At 40.7% G+C, this 12,711-nt stretch overlaps 1 protein-coding gene across 1 annotated transcript in view; it reads left to right on the forward strand.

The window, feature by feature from the left end:
• The window catches only part of csmd3b (CUB and Sushi multiple domains 3b), a 2,154,916-nt gene that overhangs the window by 1,883,225 nt on the left and 258,980 nt on the right, over positions 1 to 12,711 (forward strand). The window contains exon 31 of the mRNA XM_073038951.1: positions 5,757 to 5,873. Coding sequence (XP_072895052.1) covers positions 5,757 to 5,873 — 117 coding nt within the window. The remainder of the gene's footprint in view (positions 1 to 5,756; positions 5,874 to 12,711) is intronic.

Here is a 12,711-nt window from a genome sequence, read left to right on the forward strand (position 1 = left end):
AACAGTTGCTGGCCTTCAAGGGGATTTGCTTGAAAGGAACAATGCACCTCAGCATCTTTTAAAACAAAATTCTGGGATTGAAAGGCTTGTCACATGAGGAGTGTTTGATGGCTCTGGGCCTCTGCTCACTGGAATTCAGAAGAAATGTGTGATTTGGTGGACCTCATTGAAACCTAGATGCCTTGAAAACCTTGACAGAGTGGATGTTGAGAGGATGTTTCCTGTGGTGGGGGAGTCTAAGACCAGAGGACTCATACTCAGAATAAAAGGGCAGCTTTTTAGAACGGAGATACGGAGGATCTTCTTTAGCCAGAGAGGGGTGAATCTCTGGAATTCTTTGCTACAGGTGGCAGTGGAGGTCAAGTCACCGGGTATATGTAAGGCAGAGGCTGATAGATTCTAGATTAGTCTGGGCATGAAGGGATGCAGGGAGAAGACAGGAGATTGGGGCTGAGAGGGAAAATGGATCAGCCATGATGAAATGGTGGAGCAGACTCGATGGGCCAAATGGCCTAATTCTGCACCTATATCTTATGGTCTATTGTATGTCACTTAAAATGTGTCTCGAAGGGAACTTGGGCGCCCGTGTTTGGGAGGTGTTTCCCAATTTGCTGTCAGTTGATTTACACTTGCCTTCGTTTTGGGGTGGGAGTGGATCTGGCCTCATTGAAAAGAGAATAATGTCAAAAACTTGAAGGCTTTCACCAGTGCCTGAACAGCAGAGTAATGGATACAGATTATATGCTAGGTTTGTTGTATAAAGCATTTCTAAATTACCAACAAAAGTAAAAGTACGCTTACCAATTACTTTTTTTTAACTTAAGAGTGCATTTACAACAGGACATGATCGAAGGCTCAATTTGGATATGCTTCATAATATCTAAAAATTAGAATACATCTGGGCTGTATGATTCAAGAGAGTAGTTGTGAATTACTGTACAAATAAAGTACAGTTGATTTATTTTGTAATTTAGAGTAATTTTATGTCTTTGTGTAGTACTGATGCTGCAAAACAACAAAATTCATGTCATTTAAGTCCCTGATAATAAATATGATTCGGATTCTGACTGTTTAAATATTTAAACTAAAGCAGACCCAGCTGGAATTGCACTAGAGGCAGGACTCCTCTGCATCATCGGGTGTTTAAACCATTTTGTTTAATTTTTTATTTAGCAATACAGTGGGGAGAAGGTTCTTCTGACCCTTCAAGCCATGTCACCCCGGCAACCCCCAACAAACCTGGTTAGCCCTAACCTAATCATTGGACTATTTAGCCCAGCCAGTACTTCTTTGGACTGTGGGAGGAAACTGGAGCACCCAGGGAAAACCCTCGCATTCCACAGGAAGGACGTACAAAGACTCCTTACAGAGCGGTGCTAGAATTGAACTCCAAACTCCGGAAGGCCCTGAGCTGTAGTAGTGTTGCACTTACCGCTAGGCTGCCATGGTGCCCAATTTATTCCGCAACCATTTAATGAGATAAAGACCTTTTGAGTAAAGGTTCTCTACCCTGACAGAGTTTCTGGTGCTGATTTCATGCTAGATCTTTGAAAATGCCTGTTTATTCAGGAGCTGTCCCAAGAGCTGTCCCAAGAGCATGGAAGAGCATAACTCTGTTTTATCTCTATACCTCACTTTGACTTGCTGCAGTTCATTGCTTCGCCACCAGCTGGGATGCTTTGAGATCAGAGATGTATAATTCAAAAGATGGATCAGAAAATAATAGAAAGAAAATGCAGTTTTGAGTGTGTTATTCATGGGACAAAATTGTGAATGCCTTGCGGAATTGGAATGTTGTAGGATAAATAATTGTAGTCTGTGAAAGTGTGTGGCTAACAGTCAGCCCCAGGAACAAAGAGCAGAAAAAAAATCTCTTAAGGAGGTAAAGCGTCCTTGTTGTGAATTGGAGGCTTGAGTACCTCAATGATCCCGAGAGCTTTGCTGACTGAAGTCAGGGCCTTGTGCTTTGACCCTTGGTAGGGTCACCCATGCCAAACAGGTCAAAGGGTACAGGCCAGACTAAGAGTGGTCCTCTAGTCCTCCAGGTTCGGGGGTTCAGCTCAGGGAACTGGTAAAAAAATGGTTATGGAAAAGCAATGAAGAATCCTTCTATATCTGTGTATTCCTATTCTCCACCCGGGACTTGCATACCTGACAATAGTGAAAACCGAGAGGAAGCTACTGACGTGGTAAAGGAAGCCCTGAACACTGCCAAGAGCAAGACCAAAATTGGTTTTGCCAAGGACAGGCAGAGATGGAGGACCTTCACTGCTGCCCTAAATGTCAGCGGCAAAGTGGGCAGTGAGTAACTGAGGAGATAAAGATTAGCTTTATTGATCATAGGTAGGTTACAGCGTCAAAGCATACAGTGAAATGGGTGAAAGGTGAAATGTTTAAGGGGAACACAATGGAGAACTTCACCACTCAGAGCATTGTGAGAGTTTGGAACGAGCTGTCCGCAGAAGTAGTGCATTCAATTTCAATATTTAAGTGATGTTTGGATAAGTACATTAATGGGAGGGGTATGGAGGTCTGGGTGCAGGTTGATAGGGCGAGCTAGAATAATACCTCAGCATGGCCTAAATGGACAGAAGGGCCTGTTTATGTGCTGCCGTTCTCTATATGACTATACATGCTGGGGAAGCCCACAAGTGACAGCAAGGGGAGAAGGCAGGAGATTGGGGCTGAGAGGGAAAATGAATCAGACTGATGAAATGACAGAGCAGACTCAATGGGCCGAATGGTCTAATTCTGCTCCTGTATCTTATGGTCTTGTGACATTATGGTCTTATTATCACTAAGTGTGAAGTACTAAGTGACTTCCATAACAATTGTTCATATTTGCTCATGTGAGCGGATGGTTTGACACATGGGGCTTGTGGGTTTCCACTTAGCAGCAGAGTTGGCATGCTCAATGGCTTAAAATGTTTTCCATAAGAGCAACTTTCATTTTGTGTAGACCTTTGAATTTAGTAAAAGCTTCTCAGAACACTTAAAGGAATGTGTACAACTGAAACAAAATGATATCCAGAGCAACCCCCCACCAAATTAACTCAGCAAGTCAGGCAGCATCTATGCAGGGGAATAAAGAGTCAATGTTATGGGCTGAGACCCTTTATCAGTACTGGAAAGGAAGGGGGAAGAAGCCAGTTTAAGAAGTTAAGGGAATAGGGAGGAGTACAAGCTGGCAGGAAATGGATAAGTCGAGGTGAGAGGGGAAGGGAGATGCAAGTTAATTGTTCATCCTTTACATCTTTTCTATGATCACAAGTCACTGCTGGATTTCTGGATCATCAAGTACTGCAGGACTATCCCACCAGCAAATTGCTTGTAAATGATGGAGCTGTGCTTACGGTGTACCATTGTGTTATTGCCTGGACTTGTGTACCATTCTGGTGTGTGATACAAGTTACTCTCTTGGACATTTTTATTGTGATCTCAAGCTTCTGTTGGACATTGGTAATGTGGAACACTACATGTCCGGTTCACTGCTGAGACTGGCAGTGGGGAAGCTGCATTGCCTCGGTTGTGGAGAAGATTAGGCCCTCATGCCACGGGGTTGCTTCTTGCAGACACCCATGGGAGGAGATGCCCATCAGTGCTGTCCTCTAGTGTTGGCTTGGTGCTGCTCTTCAGTGTTTGCTCAGTGGAAGAACAAGCTGGTCCAGGATAACTTCATCAATCTTCAGGCCATGCCAATCTGAGACTTGGGCTGTATATTTGTTTCTTTGTGTGACTGCATGTCTTTCTGCTGTCATAGCCAATTGTGCTATGAGCTATGTACAGTGTGTTGTGTGCTTTTGGTGATGTGTTTTGCACCTTGGTTCCGGAGCATTCGCTCGTCCGTTTGGCTACATTCATGTACGGTTGAATGATAACTAAACTTAAACTTGAGTGGGGGAGGGAGAATGAAGGGGAATGATACGAGACCTAAATGACGTTAGGTGGAAGAGGCAAAAGCTAAATAAAAAAATCTGACAGGATAGGACGGCAGAAGGAGCTGGGGAACCAAAGGGAGTGATGGGCAGGTTGTAAAGAGGAGAAGAGATGTTGATATTTAGCTATGTAAGAGCTATGTTACATTTAGCTATGCAAACACTGGCCAGATCAGGAAAAAGGACACAGAGAATAAAGAGTGCTAAATATCAAACAGGTTTAGGCAGGCAGTTCCAGGATGGATTAACTCTGATGATGAATTCAAAGGCAGAACTAGAGGTCTGCTGAAGAGAAATTGGACAGTAAGTATTTTGTTAAAGAAAATCAGATCGTGAAGGTATTTGAAAATGACACAAAATACAAAATTGCCTGTTAACAGTTTCATTGAAGTCTCTTTGCTGTAGGGCAGATGGAGTATTGCAAATAATTGGTTAACAAGTTCTAGATCCTGAATTTACAGAACAAGAACTGTGAATAGTCTGCACTATTACTAAGTTAGCCCTTGTTAGCCCGACACAGACTGTGTTTAGTTGATTGTCTCAAATAAAGCTGAGTAAGTTGCTTTGGGAGACTGAAATACAAAAGAAGATTGGTAGCTCAGGTTGACTGTATGTAAAGTCGTTGACAAAGCCTGGAGGTTGGGTGACAATCGTTTCATCACCATTCTAGGTGACAGCATCAATGCGCAATTGAGTGTTGTTTCTGAGGAAAGCTCTCATTTTTATTGGTCTGACAAGTTGCTCTGATTGGTTGGGCGGTAATCTCCACTGGCTCCCGGCCAGCCTGAGTGACCTCCGCTGGCCTGTATCCCTGGTTATCGGTCGTGGTGAGTGCTGGTTCCTTGGGTGTCCATGACTCATCCCTCAGCCCTGATCCACAGACGCATAGGTTTGTAAATTGCTTCCAGTTCAGTATTCTTGTTAACAGAATCTTCTGTTGAGAACCAAGCCTCTAAGAATTCTCATGATTTCTTGTTTTGTGCCTCTGCCAGTATGTTTGTAATTTTCCAGACAAACTTGTGTCTTTCTTGGTCTTCATATACTGAGATGAGTGACAGAGGATTGTGTCTTCTTATGGCTAGTTGATGTTCATGTCGTCTCTTGGATAATTTTCGTCCCTTCTCTCCTACATAGTGTTTAGGGCAGTCTCCACCTTGGATTTGGAATATTATGTGGGCTGTTGGATCTTTGGGTCTCGAGACGAGTATTCTGATGGTTACATTGGGCTTGTGTGCTACCATTATTGCACGTGGTTAGAACAGCCTTGCTGTCATTTTGGAAATATTCCTGATGTACCATAGTGTTAACCTCTTTCTTGTCTGTTCGGTAGGAGTTAAACGACTGTATCCGTTTCCATGCAATTCTGCCAAGTCAATAGAACTTTGAATCTAAGTTATCATGAAGTCTAATTCCTTCCTTGAGCCACTTCAGTTCCAATTTAAGACTTTCAGGGTGAAACGTAATCATGGATGGCTCTGATTAAACTCAAAAAAGGCTTACTTTCTGCATGGCACAATCAAACTCCGGAATGCTCTGGGATTTTCAACCTGGATTAATTTGCAATTTACTGCAACATTTATGCATGGTTTGTGAAGAGCACCACTGGTGTGAGTTCTCCACCCTATCAGTAAGAGTACATAGCAATAAGCAGTGAAGAATAAATTGGGACTAAAAGTGGAAAAATAACAAGTGGCCGAATATAATTTATTTTGCTTTCAAGGGAAACTAGTCTTATCGGCAATTTGCTGCATAGAATGTTTTTCCTCCAATGTGAATCCTAAGATATTATTAGTATTTATAAAATACAAATTTATCTTTCAGCTCCATGTGGAAGTCGATCTTCAGGTTCCGATGGTACAGTGCTGTCACCAAACTATCCCAGAAATTATAGTACTGGACACAATTGTGTTTATTCCATCACTGTCTCCAGAGAGTTTGGTGAGTGAATTTTATGTAAATTGCCTGAGGTTTCCATTGTATTTTGTTATCGATGGTATATATTTTCTTTTAGGTTATGGACGTTTGTCATGATTGCACTTAAGTCCAGCCATACTGATTAGTCTCCGAGGGTGCCCGATGAACCACAGGCACAAGTCCTAAAAGTTCGAACAGCTAAAATGAGGAATATTTTATATGCAATCTGTAACTGTTTAAATACCTTCATACTTTTATGATGTTGTTTATATTTGCATTTCTTCATTTGTGCCATAATATAGTTTCATTTTTCATAGATATTGGCAGGCCAGTTCAGTAAAAAACCACTAGAAGTTGTCCAATACCAATTCACAATGTGCTGAAACCTCAGTTGGAAGCATGGTTAAGAAAGAACTCCAGTCAATATTTTTTTTTAACTTTGACTTCACACCAATGCATGGACATTACTGCTTCTGGGTTACAAAGCACATCATCAAGTAGAACAAAGCGGAGGTGGAGGGACCACAGTTCAGCTACCAGTTAGGAAAATGTGTTTTCAGTTTAATGTATCTCAAGTCCACATTTCACTTGCTACGCAAATAAGGGCATTAAATGGAACATCAAAAGCCTGCTGACGAGTTGAGGCAATATATTATAGAAGTCGAGAAGTGGTCCGAGTGAGGTTAAGGCACGTTTGAAACAGAGTTGGGGTATGCGAAGTGGAGGCAGGCATTTCAGAGCCCGTCCACCTAAACTGAGAGCGAGGTTCGATCGATCTAAGTGCCGGGCCGCTTTGGAAAGGTTGGTTATGGGCGGTGGGCTCCAGGCCCAGAGCATGTCGATGTGACAGGGCCCAGGCCTTAGTGTGGGGGACAACCTGGAGCTTGGATAATTTAAACATCGGGAAGGATGGATTGAAAAGGCTGAGTGTTGGGACTGGAGGTGAAGGTCAAGCTGGCTATACTCGCTACTCTGCTCTGCACTGCACTGAGGCCAAGGCCATGGCCTGCTCCGACTGCTCTGGGCTCCGTGATGAACTGAGGCTGAGGCTTTGGGCCTGCTCCAGGCTTCGTGTTTAGTTTAGTCTGGAGACAGTTTAGTTCTGCATGCTGTTGCTTGTTTTTATTGCTTACACGATTCTTCTTTTATTTTCTCTCGCTGTGCAATGGGTGATAGTCAGTCTTCTTTAATGGGTTCTTGTTTTGAGGCTACTGGTAAGGAGACAATCTCAAGGTTGTATAATTTATACTGTACATACCTTGATAATAAATCTACTTTGAACTTTGAATTTGGATAACTTAGAATTCATAGAACACTTTAAGAAATATTGTTTATGTTGTTGGTTCAGATGCAGCATGAGAAAAACATAAAGTTGATATTCTGCGAACTTTATTGAATGATGCTTATCCATGCGTTAACTTTATATAACTACCTTTTCCCAGCATCTCTTAAAATCTTTGATTATCACAAATCCATAAATCTCAAGTTAACGATTATTCCAATAAAATTCCTGTTTATAAAAGTGTGAACCAATTTTCTATTCTGTGGAAGGATAGATTCTGGTAGGCCTAGATCTAATTTTTTCAACTGCGTTGTCTGGCCATGGGCTCCACAGTTCGGAGGTACTTTCTCTCTATAAACTCTAAATCCTTTCAGTTTTGAAAGCTTGAATCAAATTTCACGGCACATGTCGGTGATAATAAACCTGATTCTGATTCTGATCTTTCTAAACCCAATACTATTTTTGGTATTAGTTTAGTTACCTCATTTATCTTCTGTCTGTTTTGTTAAACTTGAGATGTAATTTGTTTCTCATCTTGTGAGGATCCGCAATTTCTTTTTGCGTTTTTGCATGTTACTTATCATTTTATTAAATTTATTTGCTGTTCTTTTTGATAAGTAGGGCTGTTACCTCTTAAAAGGAATAAGCAACATTAAATTCCTATTTGAACACTATTCACTACTTTACTGTAGAATCATTCATGAATAAACACACACATGAAAACTCACTTAATACATGGTAATCAATCTAAACCATTTCTAGAACCTTTATATCTCTGTCTGATACTACATTTAGTGGAGTGTGTCTCATTGAAACCTGCCAAATATTGAAATATTTATTGGTATAATAAATATCTTGGAATTGACAGCCCCACTTCTCCAAGACCATAGAATTTCATTTGTACACAAGACAAACAGCAACATTGAGGAGAGTACTTTGCAGACTAAAGGAATGAACCAAGCTATTAGACAAGACCAATGTTGTCTACAAAATCCATCAGGGGAACTGCAGCAAGTATTCCGTCAGCCAAAGTGGGAGAAAACTATCTACAAGAATTCATAAATACCATCTGGCTGTAAAGTGCAATGCCCAACTCTCCCTAGTCTCTACTCATGAAGATTGAGAGGGACACAAATTCGATTGGTCGTAAGTGAAAGTCATGCAGCAAGCAAACAGACATCAGACAAGAGAATCCCTGGAAGAGTGTTTTTCTGCGAACAATTCCATAACCAAAAACATCCTATTTACGAGCCAACGTGGGCAAAATTCCAGACCACAATGAAGGTCACCACGCAGCCAATCAGCAACAAAATTTCCTCTCCACCTCACAACTGAGTTTCCGAAATGACATTGAATTAACTGATTGAAAATTATATAAGGCCAAGCATTCACAGGAGACACCACAATCAAAAGGACACTGTCAGAGTCTCCTCGCATGGTGATGAAACATTTGCAAGTAAATTACGAAGATTAGAGGACAACTCAACCCAACCAGTGAAAGGCTGAGACAGAATGTTCATGAGGAGCATGTTTCAGAGACCAGGAGTCTAGGACCAGAGGGAACAGCCGAAGGATAAAAGGATGTCCCTTTAGAATAGTGATGAGAAAGAATTTCTTTAGCCAGATAGTGCTGAATCAGTGGAATTCATTGCCTCAGATGGCTGTGAAGGGCAATTAAGTAGAGGCTGCTTGTTTTTTGATTAGTTAGATGGCAGAAGATTGGGGTTGAGATGGATAATAAATCTCCATGACGAAATGGTAGTGTAGATTCAATGGGCCGAATGGCCTGATTCGGCTCCTATGCCTTGGTCACTTTCCTCTCCTATTTAGTAGTTGTATCTGTAACATCTTTTTCCTGCTTACCTTTATTGTACTCTTTTCATACCCTTTCTCAACACTGAAATGATCTAATTCTTTATCACTCAAGAAACCTCGCCAATTCCATTATACTTCCTGTCCTTCATGCAGACTCTTCTGTGCTCGAAATTGAGTTTTCTGCCATGTATCAGTATGTGATATGTGGAGGAGGATAATTCAATCCATGCTAAGTCAACTACACATGAACAGAATTTATTACTGGAGTTTGAGGTGGAGCAATTTCAGTTGCAGCTCTAAGTTTTGTCTTTCAAATAGATATTCATTCCCTGATTTCTGTATTAAAACTTGTGGTGTCCAGTTCAATCTAGAGGTGCACATGCCTCTAAAAAATCTTATTCATAAGTGCGCAAAGCATGTCTTATGCTGACTGTAGGCTCTGTCTGGGCCAGGGCTTCCCCATCTTTTTTATGCCATGGACCCCTACCGTTAACCGAGGGGTCCATGGAACCCCTACTCTTTGCTAAATGGCACAAAGGGATGAGGTTGTTCCACTGAGTTGCACAGGATTTTGATCAGTTTAACCAGCAAAGTTAAAAGTAAATTTATTATCATTTATTATGTATATGTCACCATTCTCCTGAAGACGTTCAGAGTAGAACAACAAAATACAACAGAATCAGTGAAAAACTACACAAAAACCAAGGCTGACATCAACCAATATATAAAAGAAGAGAATCCTGTGCAAATGCAAAAATCTTATAATAAAAGTAAGAAAATAAATAATACTGAGAACATCTGTCCTTGAAAGTGAATCCACAGGTTGTAGAATCAGTCCAGGGTTGAAGTGAGTGAAGATATCCACACTGATTCAAGAGCTTGATGGTTGAAGGGTAATAATCCTGAATCTACCCGGTCCTTAAAGAAACCATTAGTTCTGAGAATACCTTGAGAAATTTATTTTTGTGGACCTAACAGAATCCTACTCCTCTTTGAGTTCATAATCTGCTTCTGATATTTTGGAGACCTCCTCGCTGGGTTATTTCTATTCTCCAAGACCCGAGCCAAAGCCAAAATTAGGTGATAATCAGATCTGATCTTTCTAATGGCAGCTTTCCATGAATAAGTAGCAGATGCAGGGCCAACACTCCTTTACACAGCAACCTCAGTTTCTTATCTTTTCCAGCAAGTGCAGATTTAGGCAGCTACCATAACAAACTGTGCAGGTAGGTGTTTGTCATCCTTAAGTAAGCAAGTGAGAAATATCAATTTATCACTCTGTATAATCTGGGAACTGATTAATGCAATGCAACATGTTGAAAACATTATCCATAATATGCAACAAGAGTTTACTTTGCATGCAATTGAACAAGACAATCTTTGATCAAGTAAGCACTCTTTCATTCTGTGACAGGCAGACAATGTTATCACATAAACTGCATATTAATGACGAAATATACTGTACATTGCAGAAAGAAACTATAAGTTTGCTGCCTCAATCAACAATCAGTGGCCACTTTGTTAGGTACACCTGTACATCTGCTCGTTAATGCAAATACCTAATCAGCCAATCATGTGGCAGTAACTCAGTGGATAAAAGCATGAAGACGTGGTCAAGAGCTTCAGCTGTTGTTCAGACCAAACACCAGAATGAGGAAGAAGTGTGACCTAAGTGACCTTGACTATGGAATGATTGTTAGTGCCAGATTGGGTTGTCTGAGTATCTTAGAAACTGCTGATCTCCTTGGATTTTCACATACAGCGGTCCCCAGAGTTTACAGAGAATGGTGCAAAAAAATTTTTAAAAAGCATCCAGTGAGCAGCAATTCTGTAGACAAAATCATCTTCTCAATGAGAATGGCCAGACTGGTTCAAGCTGATAGGAAGGCGGCAGTAATTCGAATAACCACGTATTACGGTAATGATGTGGAGAAGAGCACCCCTGAATGCACAACATGTTAAACCTGATGGTCAGCAGCAACAGAAGGACATGAACATGCATTCAGTGGACACTATTAGATATTAGAGGTACTTCATAAAGTGCCCACTGAGGGTATACTGTTGAGTACCTTATCCGAAATTCCAAAATCTGAAAATCTCCAAAATATAACCATATAACAATTACAGCACGGAAACAGGCCATCTCGGCCCTTCTAGTCCATGCCGAACGCTTACTGTCACCTAGTCCCACTGACCCACACTCTGCCCATGACCCTCCATTCCTTTCCTGTCCATATACCTATCCAATTTTGCTTTAAATGATAATACTGAACCTGCCTCTACCACTTCTACTGGAAACTCATTTTCCAGATACTGGAAAATCCACATTTTTTTTTTAGCGTTGACATTATGTCACAAATGGAAAATTTTACAAGATGCTAAGAAGCTTCCCTGGTGACGTGCTGGTGTTTGCGCGCAACAGGCAGTTCTGAGAAGTGACCTCACCAATGTAATGAACCAGAAGTTAATGAAAAATAGGAATACATTACATAAAGCAGAAAATAAAGATCTGGGTTGTGCATCAACAGTGTTTGAGTGAACATATGACACTTAACTGTATGCTGATCATGAAACTAACTGAAAATTGAAGGTAATTGTGAATATTCAGCAGGCTGGATGCAGAAATTTAAGAAAAGGCACAGTGTTACATTTTTTAAGTGTCTGCTAATGATGAAAATCCAACAGAAGTAGAAGTCTGTGATGCTGATTGTTTTTATACCTTACGTAAAACCTAAATAAAGTAACGTATAAATACAGTGTTTTATAACCTTTTAATCAAAACATAGCATCACAGGTGGAGACTGAAAACATGTTGTTGTACAACAGCTGATTCAGGTATTCTCCCAATGCTCTGTACTGCTTTTGTTACCCTTCACACATCATATTTTCATTATATGTAATAATTTTTACTGTTAAGTACAGATTGTGATGAGCAAGTGTAAGACAAAAACTTCAATTAAATTCAATTCAAGTTTAATTGTCATTCAACCATACATGAATACAGCCTAAACAAACAGCTTTACTCCAGGGCCAACGTGCACAACGCAGTACCAACAGTCACACACAGCACAAAGCACACAGAACACATACAAAATAGCAAGCACATAAAGGTATCAGTAAGATAAAGCTACACAGTAAAAAAAAAAGTCCATACTCGAGCCATCAATGCTGCCGAAATTTGCAGTCAACCACAGTATAGCTTGTCTTCTGCTGAGTGAACACTGGGGGGCAGCACGAACTCCGGTCCAGATGCCGTGCCACACCACCACCGTCTCCTCGGCTGATGTAAACAGGCGACACTTCAGCTTGAGGTCTAGTCCCAGCACACACAAAATAGCAAGAACATACAGGGTATCAATAATCAATAACAGAAAATGATGGTGATCCCAAGCTATCTCATTATATATTCCAAAATCTGAAAAAATTCTGAAATCCAAAACCCCAAGCATTTCGGATCAGAGATACTCAACCTGTATTAGGGAGTGCAGTCAGGTGAGAGAAATGACTGCCAAAGGAATTAAAAAAAAACAGTTCCCATTAAAGTATACAGTTTTCTCAGGCTTTCCTCAGGAATGACTCTTACTTCATCTCTGTTTCTTCTCTTTTGTCATTTTCTCTTCCATTTTCAAGATTAGTACACAGTTTTTTTTCATTTAAAGTAATGAGAACTCAGTGTTTTCTTAAAATTCATTTCAAAATTTGGCACTAATGCATTGCTGGTGGTTTGATACAAATTATTTTCCTTTTTCCAGTGTAGGACCAGAA

The sequence above is a fragment of the Hemitrygon akajei genome, chromosome 1 (genome assembly GCF_048418815.1).
Source record: "Hemitrygon akajei chromosome 1, sHemAka1.3, whole genome shotgun sequence".
NCBI lineage: Eukaryota > Metazoa > Chordata > Chondrichthyes > Myliobatiformes > Dasyatidae > Hemitrygon > Hemitrygon akajei.